Source organism: Stegostoma tigrinum, chromosome 26, assembly GCF_030684315.1.
Source record: "Stegostoma tigrinum isolate sSteTig4 chromosome 26, sSteTig4.hap1, whole genome shotgun sequence".
In the NCBI taxonomy this organism is placed as follows: domain Eukaryota; kingdom Metazoa; phylum Chordata; class Chondrichthyes; order Orectolobiformes; family Stegostomatidae; genus Stegostoma; species Stegostoma tigrinum.
In genome coordinates this window covers 6,495,704-6,512,190 of record NC_081379.1, presented here as the reverse complement: position 1 = coordinate 6,512,190, position 16,487 = coordinate 6,495,704, and the positions used below count along the sequence as shown (strand labels likewise).

General features: G+C 41.5%; 1 protein-coding gene across 5 annotated transcripts in view; it reads right to left on the bottom strand.

Annotated features, from left to right (window-relative positions):
- The window catches only part of gnb1l (guanine nucleotide binding protein (G protein), beta polypeptide 1-like), a 34,321-nt gene extending 26,680 nt beyond the window's left edge, over nucleotides 1-7,641 (bottom strand). For 2 of the 5 annotated variants that reach the window (XM_059654931.1, XM_059654933.1), the window contains exons 1-2: nucleotides 6,782-6,873; nucleotides 4,240-4,389 (exon numbers count right to left, since the gene is read on the bottom strand). Coding sequence is in view for 1 of the 5 variants with exons in the window: in XM_059654933.1 (XP_059510916.1) it covers nucleotides 4,240-4,268 (29 nt within the window). In the remaining 4 variants the exon portion in view is untranslated. Of the gene's footprint in view, nucleotides 1-4,239; nucleotides 4,390-6,781; nucleotides 6,908-7,392 lie in introns of those variants that run through there. The other 3 variants (XM_048556643.2, XM_048556644.2, XM_059654930.1) reach the window with 3 other exon arrangements.
- Nucleotides 7,642-16,487: the final 8,846 nt, after the last annotated feature.

The following is a 16,487-nucleotide window of genomic DNA, read 5'->3' as shown; positions in this document are numbered from 1 at the left end:
TGGCAATTTTTCCAGGCTTCAAAGATCCAGGTCCCATAGCCGCATACCAGCAATGCATTCTCAGGAGTGGATGCAACCATATGACTGACAGTGACTTCCTTGACCCCTGCATTATTTCACAAATTACCGCTGTAGAAGGATACTGATTAGCTATTGTACGTTAAAATTGAGTAAATGGTACACCAAATCTTTAAAACACATTCATAACAAAACACGGCACAAGGACAGAGCAAAAGAAAAATGATCACTGTCAGGAGAACGGACTCTGTGCAAATCCCACATTTTGACAAAGGCAGGATAGATGGATAAGAATCAAAAAGCTACAACTGTGTTACACATTAGTATTTTTGCAGGAGTCTGTAATCTGGGGATTTACATAAAGTTTGAAAACAGATTCTGGTGAAACTTGATGAAGTTTTTGAATTCAACACAAATATTTTGCCCATTGTACTTCCCATTCATAAAGTTTTTGTCAAGAAGTTGTGAGGTTTTCAAACACTGATCGATGTCACTTATCTTTATTACATAATTGCAAATAGCTAATTTAGAGAAGCTTCATTACTGGTTCTAATTTATAAACTTTGACAACCAGCAGTGAATGAGACAACAGTACACAAGAAATTACAAAACCCATAGGAAATAATGGACACACTTGAAAAATAACTAATCATTAATCCCTCAACACATACTCTGAGACCAAAAGCCATAAACCATTGAATTGTGAGCAGAAACTGGTGGAAAACAACACCTCTCAGTTACAATTAAGAACATAAAACAACTTGTGTACACAACCTAGAAGGCAGACCTGAAAACATATCCATTCTACTTCCAGCTTCCAGCATCTGGAGTCCTTACTATCTCCATTCTACCAATGTTTAGTAATGCTCAAATTACATGTCGATCTCAGCAGAATATGGTCACACTTGCTCACAAACAAGTGTAATTCAGATAAAATAAATCAAGTTCAAGGGAAGCATAAAATTCACTGTATATTCCTTGAAAACACAAGTTTCAACACAGTCAACAGCTTTTCATGCATAGCAAAAATACCATTTAGTCACTGAAATAACATTATCATCAGACAAAATAATGTTAAATAGAATTAGAGTTCTGATTTCTAGGTACCTCACTAGTTGGAAGAGAAAAAAAATCACTAGCAGTGGAATTCTCTAAACTGCTCACAAATCCTGCATTCGCTAGCCCACATGCATCTGGCTAAATCATAGCTGATGGCATACAAAGAATGGACAAAGGGAAAAATAAAAGTTACTTCCGAAATTAAATAGAATAGGTTCATTCAAAAAGTCTTCCAAAATCCCTTTTCCGATGTCTGACAACAGTGTGCTGCAAATTATAGTAACCTGCCACGTATTTTACATAGTCAATCACTCACAAAATCCTTTTTTTACAAAAAGATGTACGAGGCAATATATCCTGGCATCAAAAAAAATGCAACTTCTTCCTCCACCTATCATTAGGAATTCTTTGTGAAACAAGGTGAGGTCTAAAAGTATTTCAAAACAAGCACAGAATAGCTGACCATAAACACGAGGGCCTTACCAGAAATGCCTGAAAAACAGGATGAAACTACAGGTAAGTGGGAATGTACAGTTACAGTTCTATCAGCCCATTCACATTTAATACAGTAACACCTACTGAAAATGAACTTCCAAACATAAACTGCCATATTGGTACTGCAATATCAATAAATTTACTACTGATGACATGAAATTAAAGCTCATTGTGTAGTTTTAAAAAAAGGCCTTACTGTCTAATGCCCAAAGGCAACAAAATGCAATGTAGATCTGCATTTGATCTGCAGTCTCTGGTACAACAAGCAACTGAGCTGAAGAACTAAACAGCAAGTCCAAAGACAAAATGTCACAAGGTCCTCAATGATTAATGGGATTGTTACAAGTCAATTGAACACCAAATATATTTTCTGGCGCCCAATGCAGGGAACACTTTCAAAATGAAGACTGAACATCCTGTGAGCTGAAATGTGGCCTTTTACAATCACATCTTTCTGCTAAATTACATATTGCCATTGACAGATCTTAGCATGATAAATAAACTCCTGATTTCTGAGTGATGGACAAACTCTTTCAGATTGTTTATGCCACATCAAAATTACAAGTTCTGTTTTATAATCAATAAAATGAAGAGACGTTAAATGCAGCAGAGAGAGATAAGCCAGCCTTGTTCAAATAACGCAAGAAAAAATTCCAATAAAACTGTTCAGGGTTTTGTCAGCTCAGATCAGCAGGAGGACCAACATGAAACAGGACAGTGATAGAATTTTCCACTATTTCTAGCTCACAACTGTTAAGTAGGAATTCTCTAAAGATTCTTTGACATGGGATCATAATTATATCCCCTCTTTAACTTTATGTCCAAATAATAAAATGTAGCCCTTTACAAGATACCAGCAAAATATTAGTTTTATTTGCTAATGTGAGAGCGTACATTGTACTTATAGTAATTTGCCTACCTAACAAGTGATAGCAATTCAAAAGTAATTCATGAGGATGTGATAGTCAAACATAGCTGTCATATCATTACAGCTTCATAACTATTCCTCTAGACTCAAGTCAGGCAACTCTTACTGCATAAAACATACTACTCCTTTAAGTAAAACATCTAAACATCTATTAATTCAGTTACGCATTCCCAGTTTTTTCTCACTCCAGCAGGTTAATTATGCTTATATGATGGCATTCAGTTATGAAGTGGCAAAGCATGCACTTTTAAAACTCCTAGAAAAAAAAGGCTTCAGTTAGTCATCTACACCAACTGGCACAGATATTCAACAGTACAATGCAACTGCATCCAGTTCATGCAAATATATATCAGAAAAATGAACAAATGTGGATTTTTCAATTCGTTAACAGGATGTGGGTGTTAATTGCTGTTGAGAAGGTGGTGGTGAGCTGCTTTCTTGAACTGCTCAGTCCATGCATCATTGGTAGAACCACAATGAAGTTAAGGGGGGAGTTTTAGGATTTTGATCCAGCAACACTGAAAAAACTGTGATATATATACTCAAGTAATGACGGTGGGTGGCTTGGAGGGCAACTTAGAGACAGGGATATATGGCACAGAAACGGACTCTTTGGTCAACTCAGCAATGCCACCCAGATACCCTACATAAATCTATTCCCATCTGCCAGCATTTGACCTATATCCCTCTAAACTCCTCCTATTTATCTACCCATCCAGATGCCTTTTAAATGTTATAATTGTACCCGACTCCACCACTTCCTCTGGCAGCTCATTCCACACACGGACCACTCTCTGTGGAAAAAGCTGCCCCTTAGAACCATTTTATACCTTTCCCCTCTACCTTAAACCTGTTCCCAATGGTTTTGGATTCCCCCTCTTCAGGGAAAAGACCTTGCCTATTTACCCTAACCATGTCCCTCATAACTTTATAAAGCTCTTTAAGGTCATGTCTCAGCCTCCGATTTTCCAGGGAACACAGCCTCAGCCCATTCAGTCTCTCCCTTTGGCTCAAACCTTCCAATCCTGGCAACAATTTGCAGGCAATATGGTTCCTATGTATCTGTCATCCCTTGTTCTTCTGGATGGAAGTGGTCACGGGTTTGAAAATGTTGTCTAAGGATCCAAGGTGAATTTCTCAATGCACTGTGTGGATTGTACACACTGCTGCTACTCAGTGTCAGTTGTAGAGGGACTGGGTGTAGTACGGCAACTGTTATGCCCAGGACTGTAAGAAAGTTGTGAGCACAGCCCAGACCATCACGCAATCCACTGACTCCATCCACACTTCTCAATGCCTCGGAAAGGCAGTTAACATTATCAAAGACCCTTTCCACCAGGTTATAATCAATTCCAACCTCTTCCATCAGGCAGAAGACGAAAAGGCTTAAATACACACACCAACAGATTCAAAAATAGCTTCTTCCCCACTGTTTTTAGACTTCTGAAAGGACCTCTCAAATTTCAAATCTGATGCTGCTCTTTCTTTTTGCGCATCTTCTTTGCAGTTGTAACTTTGTATTCCTCACTCTGTTCAATCACCCTATGATCTTTGTACGTTATTGTCTGCCTGTACAGTACACCAAACAAAACTTTTACTGTACCTAGGTATGTGTGACAATAATAAACCAAATCAAAATGTTAAAACAACTCCATACTAAATTGATAAATTGCTCAGGTGATCTCTTCAGCATTTTTGTAAACATGTCATACGCGACAGCATTTATAGTCTATACTTACAACATCCAGGCAATGAGATCACAGTCCATTGCTAAAAGCTCGCTGATCACCAGTCATAGGATTTGATTCCTGTGTCACACTGCAACTTTTGCATTGATGGACACCCAAAAACACCTCACAGTGGGATAGAATTATCTGTATAACTGCAGTCTTGGTTTCACATTGCAAGAGGAAAAACTTTACTGCATATACTCTGAATCACAGTCAAGAGTGAAATTTGGAGAAACAACAAAGGTAGCAGAAGTTTGGAATTCTGCTGCGCAAAGGGAAATTCATGAAAATATCAAATGTCATTTTAAAAGTGCCCCTAGTCTCGATATTTCCCCCTCCCAGGCAAAAAACAACAATCATTTCTGATGAAGGGTCTCGGCCCGAAACGTCAGCTTTTGTGCTCCACAGCTTGGCCTGCTGTGTCCATCCAGCTCCACACTTTGTTAATCATTAACCCTATCTATACATAGAACATAGAACATTAGAGCACAGTACAGGCCCTTCGGCCCTCGGTGTTGTGCCGACCTGTCATACCGATCTGAAGCCCATCTAACCTACACTGTTATATACCCTCACTATATATACCCTCAATATTTTATTAACTTCTATAAGGTCTCCACTCAATCTCCTAGGCTCCAGTGTAAAAAGTCCCAGTCTATCCAGCCTTGTTTAAAAATTAACTCAAGCCTTCTATACCTCATTATATTTAATCCCCTCATCAAAATACGTAAATAGCTGGGGCCCAAGCACAGATCCCTGCTATATGCCACTTGTCAGTGCCTTTCACTCCAAAATTACCTATTTATTCCAGTCTCAGTTAACATTCTCGTAAAACTTCTTTACACCCTTTCCAGTTTAATAATGTCTTTTAATAACAGGGTGGCCAGAATTGTATGCAGTACTCTAAACGTGGCCTTACCAATGTCTTCTGCAACTGTAATATGCTGTCCCAACTCCTCTACTCAATGCTCTGACTGATGAAGGCAAGCATACCAAACGCCTTCTTTACCATCCTATCTACCTGTGATTCCACTTTCAAGGAATGATGACAACATTTCCCCAGGGGCCCCACCATTAATTGTGTAAGTCCTGCCACAGCTTGTCATACCAAAATGAAACACCTCACATTTATCTGAATTCAACTCCATCTGCCATTCCTCAGCCCACTGCACCAATTGATCAAGATCCCATTCTGCTCTCAGATAACCTTTTCCACTATCCACTATAACATCAATTTTGGAGTCATCTGCAAATTTACTGACGAGTCTCATCCAAATCATTTATATAAATGATGGCATGGCAGCTCAGTGGTTAGCACTGCAGCCTCACAGCACCAGGAACCTGGGTTTGATTCCATCCTCAGGGAACTGTCGGTGTGGAGTTTGCACATTCTCCCACTGGCTATGTGGTTTCCTCCGAAGGCTGGGGTTTCCTCCCACAGTCCAAAGATGTGCAAGTTAGGTGGATTGGCCACGCTAAATTGCACAGAGTGTCCAGGGATGTGTAGATTGGGAGAGATTTAGAGGGGTGGGTCTAGGTGGGATGTTCTGAGGGTCAGTGTGGACTTATTGGGCCTAAAGGGCCTGTTTCTGCACTGTAGGGATTCTATGATCTATGAACAACAGTGGGCCCAGCAGCGACCCTTGCAGCACACTGCTGGTCACAGGTCTCTAGTCTGAAAAACAACCCTTTATCACTACCATGTGTCTCCATCCTTTAAGCCAATTTTGTATCCAATTGGCAGGCAATTGTTGGATCCCATGTGATCTAACCTTGCTAACCATTCTACCATGTGGAACCTTGTTCAAGTCCAATTCGACAACATTACTGCATTGCTCTCATCTGTCTTTTTGGTCACGTTTTCAAAAATATCAGTCAGATTTAACAGACATGATTTCCCACACACAAAGCAATGCTGACTATCCCTAATCAGTCCTTGGCTTTCCAAATGTGTGTAGATCCTGTCTCTCAAGAATTTCCTTCAACAACTCAACACTTACATTATGCTAGAGATAATGGGAACTGCAGATGCTGGAGAATCCAAGACAACAAAATGTGAGGCTGGATGAACACAGCAGGCCAAGCAGCATCTCAGGAGCACAAAAGCTGACATTTCGGGCCTAGACCCTTCATCAGAGATGGGGATGGGGTGAGGGTTCTGGAATAAATAGGGAGAGAGGGGGAGACGGACCGAAGATGGAGAGAAAAGAAGATAGGTGGAGAGGAGAGTATAGGTGGGGAGGTAGGAGGGGATAGGTCAGTCCAGGGAAGACGGACAGGTCAAGGAGGTGGGATGAGGTTAGTAGGTAGATGGGGGTGCGGCTTGGGGTGGGAGGAAGGGATGGGTGAGAGGAAGAACAGGTTAGGGAGGCAGAGACAGGTTGGACTGGTTTTGGGATGCAGTGGGTGGAGGGGAAGAGCTGGGCTGGTTGTGTGGTGCAGTGGGGGAGGGGACGAACTCGGCTGGTTTAGGGATGCAGTTGGGGAAGGGGAGATTTTGAAACTGGTGAAGTCCACATTGATACCATTAGGCTGCAGGGTTCCCACTTACATTATGCTCACAGGTCTGTGGATCCCAGACTTTTCCTCGCAGCCTTTCTTAAATACTGGTGCAACATTAGCGACCCTCTAGTCTTCCCTCTTCTCTGCACCCCAATCCTACACCCCCTCCCTCCCAATCCCGCGCTCGCTCCTACCAATCCCTTGTGCCCCCCTCCCCCAAACCCCACTCTCATTCCTCACTCCCCCCACCAACCCCATGCTTGCTCCCCCCTCCCCCCAATCCCGCGCTCGCTCCCCCTTCCCCCCCAATCCCGCGCTCGCTCCCCCCTCTCCCCCAATCCTGCGCTCGCTACCCCCCAGTCCCACGCTCGCTCCCCCCCAATCCCGCGCTCGCTCCCCCTTCCCCCCACCAATCCCGCGCTCGCTCCCCCCTTTGCCCCACCAATCCCACGCTCGCTCCCCCTTCCCCCTCAACCCCGCGCTCGCTCCCCCCACTAATCCCGCGCTCGCTCCCCCCTTTCCCCCACCAATCCCGCGCTCGCTCCCCCTTCCCCCCACCAATCCCGCGGTCGCCCCCCCCTCCCCCTCAATCCCGCGCGCGCTCCCCCCAATCCCGCGCTCGCTCCCCCCCCCCCCAGCCCATCCTAGCCCTGCCCCCACCTCTCAATCCGGGCCGTTCCTGCGATGGGATCCGCTGCCTGCGGCCTACCGTGTGCACGTTGTCAGGGTAACCGGGACCCCCCCGGACAATCCTCACTTTGGGTTTCTCTCTTTCAACGATTCATTGTCGGGAAAGTGAGTCAATCCTGCACAACTCCCATTAATCGTCTTTCGGAGCAGCTTCCGGTCGTTGCCGTGCGCTCTGGGCAATCTAGTCAGTGTCAGTGTCTGAATAATTTTATTCCTGAAGCATAAAACCTCAAATTGCTGCAGAAACTCAGCAGGTCTGTCAACTTCTTTGGGAAGAGAGAGAAACAGAGTCAACATTTCGAATCCAGTGTGCCTTCCCAGGACTTTTCATATTTAATTTTGTTCGAAGCATTGTTTTGTCATAAATTATTCCTGTAACCTTCATCAAAATTTGTTTATCCATAGTTTTATTTGCATTAGTTTGATCCTATCACAACTGGCATAATTTATTTTGTTGCAATGTTATATACAGAACTGAAGTAGGCCATTCAGCCCCCTGAACCCTTGTACTGTTTGTGTTTCATATTCCACGTTCCCATCTCCCCCAATTCCCTTGACTTGCAAGAGTGTATCAGTCTGTGTTTTAAAATGACACCCACCTCCACTACTCACCATGAAGAGTCGCCAAACTCAAAACTCTGCTTTCTCCCCAAGGATGCTGCTAGACCTGTTGAGTTTCGCCAGCAATTTCTGTACTTGTATCGCTATCCCTTTATCTGACTTTAAACTCAGTATCAGTTGCATTATAATTTCTCCATGTCAATGCCATTTCTTTGTAAATCAAACACCTGAAAGAATTTGTTAACCAACTCAAGTTTAAATCCCACCTGCTTCAGAGTTGTGAAATAACATCTCTGAACAGGTTGATTAGAAGAATAGGTTAAAACAAAATAAGAAGTGACTTGAGACAAACAAGGTGATTTGTTCCATTACATCTAATTCCTGAAATCGCTTGTTGAATTTCTGTACTAATTTCCTCAGATCTGCAGTGAAGTTTTCTCGAGCATTCTACGATTTTTCTCCCAATTTGGGAAATGTTGCAGCATCTTTTTAATTGGGAGAACCGCAGACAGTTTTATTTTGCATGCATTCATGTGCTGACCATATATGGATAAATGTCATGTTATCCATTTTGGTCAGAGGAATAGAAAGACTACTTACTATCTAAATGGAGATCAGAGTGCTTCGGGGCAGAGGGATCTGGGTATCCCTCATGCATGAATTGCAGAAGACTAGTAAGAGGTAAAAGCATGAAATTTATTGCTAATGGAATAGAGTATAAAAGTAGGGAAGTGTTGCTGCAAGCATACAAGGCATTGGTGAGACTGAAAACAAAAAATGCTGGAAATCCCATCTGGCCAGACAGCATCCATGGAGAGAGAGCAAGCTAATGTTTCAAGTCTAGATGACTCTGATGAAGAATCATCTGGACTCGAAACGTTAGCTTGCTCTCTCTCCATAGATTCTGACTGACCCACAGTGATTTCCAGCATTTCTTTTTTGTTTTCAGTACAGATTCCAGCATCTGCAGTAATTTACTCCCCTATTAATGAGACTGAACCTGGAGTATTGTATATAATTTTGGTCCCCTTACTTGAGGAAGAATGTAGGAGGCAGACCAGAGGAAATTCACTGGATTAATTCCAGAGATGATAGGCCTGTTTCATGAGGAGAGATTGACAGTTTAGGCTTATATTCTCTGGAGTTTAGAAGAATGAGAGAAGATCTAATTGAGGTGTACAAGATACTAAAGGGGATTGACAAAGTAGATGTAAAAAGGATGTCTTTTCACATGGGCCAATCTAAGACAAGAGATCATAGTTTTAGGTTAAGGCTTAAGCAGATTTAAAAGAGAAATGAGAAGAAATCACTTCTCTCAAAGTGTCATGAATCTGTGGAATTCATTACTCCAGTCTGTGGTGGATCCTGGAACATTGAGTAATTGTAAGGAGGAGATAGACAGAATTTTAATTAGTAGTGAGTTGAAGGGTTATGGGGAGCAGGCAAGAAAGTGGGGCTGAGGTTGAGCTGAGTTCAGCCATGGCCTTATCAATTGGCTCTTGGTTCTTACATTCTTATATATGCTAAACCTCTTCTTTTCCTGCAGTTCATGTTATGTATCAAGGAATCCAAATTCGAACAACCATGCATTGTCTGACAGCTTACTGTGCATTTCATTCCTTGAGTTAAGAAAAGTGATGTTTTAGGCATCAAATCTGTGTGCCTCTTCTTCAGAAAATGAAGAAGGGCCTAGGCCCGAAACGTCAGCTTTCCTGCTCCTGTGATGCTGCTTGGCCTGATGTGTTCATCCAGCTCTACACCTTGTTATACTGAAAGAGTGTTGCCCGAATCGAGTTGACAATCTTAACAGCAACTTTCACTATATGAGAAAACTCCATAACTTTACTTGCTATTGTTTTGCTGGTGGATTATACAGTATTAATTGACAAAAGACATCATTTCTGTAAACTGCAACAAAGCCTGCATTTATGCCAAGCAAATCTGGTGCACCAAGTAGATGTGAAAGAAACCAATTTCTTGATTGGAATAGAACAGTACAGCATAGTACAGGCCCTTCAGCCTATGATGTTGTGACAACCTATTGTCCTACGAAGATCAAACTATCCTGCATACTCTACATTTTACTATCCTCCATGTGCCCATCCAAGAGTCATTTAAAAGTCTCTCAAGTATCTGATTCCACTACCACTGCTGGCAGCGCATTCCAAATGCCCACCACTCTGTGTAAACATCTACCTCTGACATCTCCCCTATACCTTCCTCCAATCACCTTAAAATTATGCCCCTTCATACTACTCATTTCTGCCCTGGGAAAAAGCCTCTGACGATCCACGTTATCTCTGCCGCTCATCATCTGGTACACCTACATCAAGTCACCTCTCATCCCTCTTCACTTCAATGAAAAAAGTCCTAGTTTTCTCAACCTTTCTTCATAAGACCTGCCCTCCAATCTAAGCAGCACCCTCGTAAGTCTCCTCTGCACCCTCTCTAAAGCTTCCACATCCTTTCTATAATGAGGTGACCAGAACTGAATACAGTATTCCAAGTATGATCTAACCAGAGTTTTATAGAGCTGTAGCATAACCTCATGGCTCTTAAACTCAATTGCGCTGCCAATGAAAGTCAACAAACTACGCCTTCTTTTCACCTCAATCAACTTGGGTAGCAACTTTGAGGGATCTATGGACGTAGTCCTCAAGATCCCTCTATTCCTCCATACTGCCAAGAATCCTGCCATTAACCCTGTATTCTGCATTCAAATTCGACCTTCCAAAATTAATCACTTCATACTTTTCAAGGTTGAATTCCATCTGCCTCTTCTTTACCCAGCTCTGAATCCTGTCAATGTCCCATTGCAACCTGTAACAGCCCTCCAAGCTGTCCCCAACTCCACCAACCTTCGTGGCATCGGCAAATTTACTAATCCACCCTTCCACTTCCTCGTCCAAGTCATTTATAAAGACCACAAAGAGCAGAGGTCCCAGAAGAGATCTTTGCGGCACACCAGTGGTCACAGAGCTCTAGGCTGAATACTTTCCATCTACTACCACCCTCTGCCTTCTGTTGGACAGCCAGTTTTGTATCCAGACAGCCGAATTTCCCTGAATTCCATGCGTCCTTACTTTCAGAATGAGCCTACCAAGTGGAACCTTATCAAATGCCTTGCTAAAATCCATATACACCACACCCATGGGTCTGCCTTCATCAATATGTTTTGTCACATCCTCAAAGAATTCATTAATGCTTGTGAGGTGTGACCTGCCCCTCACAAAGCCGTACTGACTATTTCTAATCAAACTGTGCTTTTCCAAATATTCATAAATATTATCTCTTAGAATCCTGTCCAATAATTTGCCCACCACAGAAGTAAGATTGACTGGTCCATAATTCTCAGGATTAACCCTATTCCCTTTCTTGAACAAGGGAATGGCATTTGCCACCCTCCAATCATCCGGTGCTGCTCCTGTGGACAGTGAGGACGCAAAGATCATTCCAAAGGGGTAGCAGTCTCTTCCATTGCAAAATATTTTTCACCCAGCTCTCCAGTAATTCCTCTCACAAATGAAGCAAGAAACCTAGGCTTGACTGGGAGTCGAACTTCGGACCTCTCACATGTCTCTACTATACAGTACCCTAAGCGAGAAGCATATCCCTAGACCAATGAGCCATGCCCATCAGAATGTATTTTTCAAGCATATATCTTTTGAATCCATTGTAGATATCCTCACGTCTTGTTCTCTCTTTCAAGGGCAAAAGGGTGATAAGGACTTTTTTAGTTGTAATGTCTTTAAACAATGCTCAAAAAGAGATCAGCTGAGCTGCGTCGCTCATGCCAATCGATTAATTGAAACGCAATAAATTGCATTCACTGCTCTTCAGGTCCTGCTGTAATTGCTGAAGGATGTCTTTAGACAAAAATTCCACTACTATTACAACTGTGGAAGCATCAAATGATGTGCTGTGGATTTCTGTTATTGTTTCTTCTTTGTTCGGATGTTCAGTGTGTGTTCTGATTCCCTGAGGACTTCAGCGATTCAAGAAGGCAGGGCAATGCTCATCAACATCTTCTCAAGGGTAATATAAGTGAGCAATAATTGTTGGTCTAGCCAATGACACCCACATCTCACAACAAATAAGTAAGATGCTATCAAAATCTTTTTGATAGTTTCTATTTTTATGACAAGAAAGTAGGGTGTGGTTTTCTTTGTAAAAGCATAAGGACTAATGTGTTGCCCTATATCAAAACAGAAGTGCCTCTTTTTAATTAAAAAATGACAAACTATAACACAAAGGTAATTTAAATTAAATTACAATATTATTGAATGTATATATTTTCTACATACTCCTGCCCCTGCAGACCCCACCAGCCATGAAAGATGTCAGACTTGTGTCAAGTGTGCCGACGGGTGCATGCCCTGTACAAGTTGGATGCTAGATTTCCTAAATTACAATAATAGCTGCATTTTGACTGTATTCATCAGCTAAAAAGTGCTTTGTAATATTCCAAGGACTTGAACAGTGCTAGGATATTCTGAAAGGCACTATTATAAATGTGAATTTTTCTTTTTCTTTAAAGGGTTAAGTGAATGGAAGAGCACTCAACCCACACAGCGAATAAAGCAAGTCAAAACCTGTTGCATTTATTCTGAGTAAACAACTGAAACAATATATGAATCAAAATACTTTGTTATGTACACATGGAACTGCAGAAAACTGATAGAGTATCACTGCCTGCAGCATACAACTCAAAATTCTGGAAAAATCAAAAAGAAGGAATATGTAGCAGCATGTCGGCTGTGTTGATGTAAGCCCATGGCCTCCCGTTTATGCAGATGAAGGTTAATTTAGTGGATAGTTTTGTCAGTGTTTTGTGAGAAACCTACTTCTATGCCTTGCATGGCTTGATTATGTACATTCTATACTATAAACTATATTACCTGTACATCAATCTGAAAGCAACTCCTGTCCAAATTTCTACCTTCACATCTCAATTACAGCAGTTGGCAAATTTTAAACATCTTTCATGAATCTCATAAGTTAGGTAAATTAGTTAGAAGGGATAGAAATGGATGAATGTAAGGCAAATTATGTTGAAGAGGTGAGTTGGAGAATCTTCTAATGCCCTTTTTTTTGTGCCTGGATCTTGCACTCTTCCTCTGAATGGCTGTGCTAAAAAGTTTGCCTTATGGGAGAAATTAGTCAGATATGTATCATTACACATATATTATCCCTGTATAACACCTCTATCCATCAGGCTGCCTTTTCTTTCTGTTGAAAAAAAGCAAGTGAGGCCTGATGTTGAATGAGTAGAATTATTGAATATGTTTCTATTAAATCTTAAAACTATTCAAGTGTTCATCAATGGTTGGAGGGTTGATAACCAGAGAGTGCAGATTTAGGATGATTGACAAAAGGAATCAAGGAAATTTGAGAAAAAAATATCTTAATGCAACACATTTAGAAACTGGAAAACTTTGTCTGATAGCATGATGAATACAGATTCACTGCTGGGCGTCAGGTGGGATTTTCCGAAATACTTGTTGGAAAGAAGATTGCAATCCTTGGGAAAAGAGTGGAGAAATGGGACTAACAGGATTGAGTTTCAAGCTACTGGTACAGACATAGTGGACTGAATTTCCCCAGCCCCTGAACAATGTGAACAATGAACGGTCAGTCAGGAAAATATGACGAGTTCGGAAAAATGAGATTCACAATGTTGAGAAAGAAATGGCCCAAATTTGCAACTAGGTTTCGAATAGCAAGATGAGAATTTTTCTAGTGAACAGTGAGACACTGATGTTTACTCATTAGGATACTATTAGTACCTAATTTCATTTCATTTATATGCAATGCCCTATTCTCCTACATGCCAGATGAAAAATGGACAGCAGCAATTCCCGACATGAAATACGGAGTGGATACTTAGCAGCACCAGCCCACCTCTTACTCCTGTAGGTCACCTTCTTGGTTAGCAGTTCCCAACACTTTAGGGTACATTACATGAATAACGACTATCCGAAACCTGTACGGAGATCACTTTGGAGCACAGTGACAACTTTCATTGTAATAGTGCTGCCAGGATATTTAGCATGCTGGGATCAGCACTCATCACATGGACTGGACCAAGGAATATCTCAGGAATTCTTGTTTGCTGTTTTAGCACTTTGCACTGACTCGGATCTTACAGCATCACTGCACAAAGGATGGATAATTATGTCACTTGATTCTTCTGGCTGCATTTACAAGAATGAAGTTACAATAAATTAGACTGTAAAATAGCAATAAATTTAAATATGTAACCTTGTATTTGCACTGAGGTGTCACCCTGCCACTTCAGTGTCCTCAGAAGATTTATATTCCGTTCCCATTATGTGTACTGTGAAGGGCAACTCCAGACTGGCAGCAATTAACCTCACACATGGGCTGGTCTTTAAAGATTGTGGTAGGAATCTGGGAAGGTCCTAAAACTGGCAAGTAATTCCACCATTGCTGAGTGCATGTTAGTGTGAGTGGGGGCATATATAACAGGGTGAGCTGCAGGGAATTACCTGAGAAAACACAGCAAAGTTCATGGAGAGAAACCCCACCCCCCACTTAAAATGCTTGAAATTAACACTCAGCCAGTCTTTGGAAAATTCAGCCCATTGGGTTAAATGGCCTCCTGTATGTTGTATGATCTGTGATTCTACTTAAGCAATAAATTTCACAAAAATGAACTCTTATTTAACTAATTTCTTTTAATCCTTATTGTTTCTCACTTTTTCTTCAAGATACAGGTGGCTCAGTGGTTAGCAGTGGTAATTGTACCCACCTCCACCACTTTCTCTGGCAGCTCATGCCATATGTGCACCACCCTCTGTGTGAAAAAGTTGCCCCTCAGGTCCCTTTTTAAAACTTTCCTCTCTCACTTTAAACCCATGCCCTCTAGTTTTGGACTTCCCGACCCTGGGATAAAGACCTTGGCTATTCACCCTATCTATGCCCCTCCTGATTTTACAAGCCTCTCATTGGATCAGCCATTAGCCTCCTACACTCCAGGGGAAAAATGTCCCCTCCTTGTAACTGAAACATAGCTCGTCTTCTTCCATCCATGACATTCTTTCAAATGATGGGTTTCACATAATTAATTTAGTGCACAAGGGAAAGTTCCATTAAGTTTTTTTCTGTTCCCAAACTTACTTTAGCAAACTCCACAAAGTTATACTGTACTTTGACCACCATCATTTAAGATCACCTTTTGTCTTTGACAGGTGCCCCTTTCTATGGTCAGAGCAACAGGAAAGCTAATGTGTATTGTGGGCTTTGTGTGACTGTACTAATAGTTCTTTTGGATGGGCAGAAAAGTTCTCCAATTAAAAATTGGAAATGTTGAAGTCATTGTTTTAGTTTCTGGCAACAAAATCCATTTCCTCACCACCCACTCCACTCATTTCTGTTCTCACAGTTGGAGGCTGAACCAGAACGTTTGCATCCTTGCCATCCCACTTGACCCTGAACTAAGCTTCTGACCCCAGACCCTCTCTGGTACCAAGACTGTTTACTTCCACCTCAGCCATAGATCCTCTCCATTGCTCCCATAGCTTATTTGCTTTTGAATCCACGAATTCTTTGTTACTTCTCGATCCAACTATTCCATTGTTTTCCTAGCAAACTATAATCACCAGGCACTGTCCTTCATCTTGAGCACATCCAAAGTTCTGATATCCAAATCATAACTTATAGCAAGTCCTTGTCTTTTTTTAAATTTTGTCTCCCACCTTCAATCTTAAAATTCTCATCCTCATTTTCAAATTCCTCCATGATCTTACCCCTACATATCTCTGTATATTCCACCAGCCCTGAAGCCATTTAAAATCTCCACGTTCGTCCTTATATGCATACCTGATTTTCATTGTTGTACCATTGGTAGCTGTGCCTTCAGCTGTCAGGCGCTAAATTCTGGTATTCACTCTCTGAAAATTTGCACCTCCCTAAAACTCTGCTCCATTAAAATACTCCTTAAAACCTATCTCTTTGTTCAACCTAATGATCTTCTGCCATAATAATGGCTCATGTGTTTTGGTGTCAAATAATGTTCCCATGAAATGCTTTGGAGCTTTTTACAACTTTAAGCCATTATGTAAATATAAGTTGCTGTTTTGCATGCCTGGCCAAAATGGCTATCAATTTCACTTGCACCCCAGCACCTTACAATGTGAAAATCATGTGCTCCCCACTGTTAGAATGATAGCCTAGCAACAGCACCAATCATTGAAAATAACTATACTGCTCACTGTGAGTATAACTTGAAGAACAAAGTATACTGAAAGAGATAATAAACACAGTTCTGATGGTGGCATTAATTTTACCCATCAGTAATTTACCCATCAATAGAGGCCTTGTGTAATTTCTGGATGTGCATTTGTACCACAAAGATTCCACATATTAACCTCTTCCTTTTTTTTAAACCACCAAATAGCCAGTTCGTGCTAAAATAGTTACCTTTTCAAAACAGATACAAAGAGGTGTGTAACCGAGATAGGGAGATTACCCTCCCCCAGTGA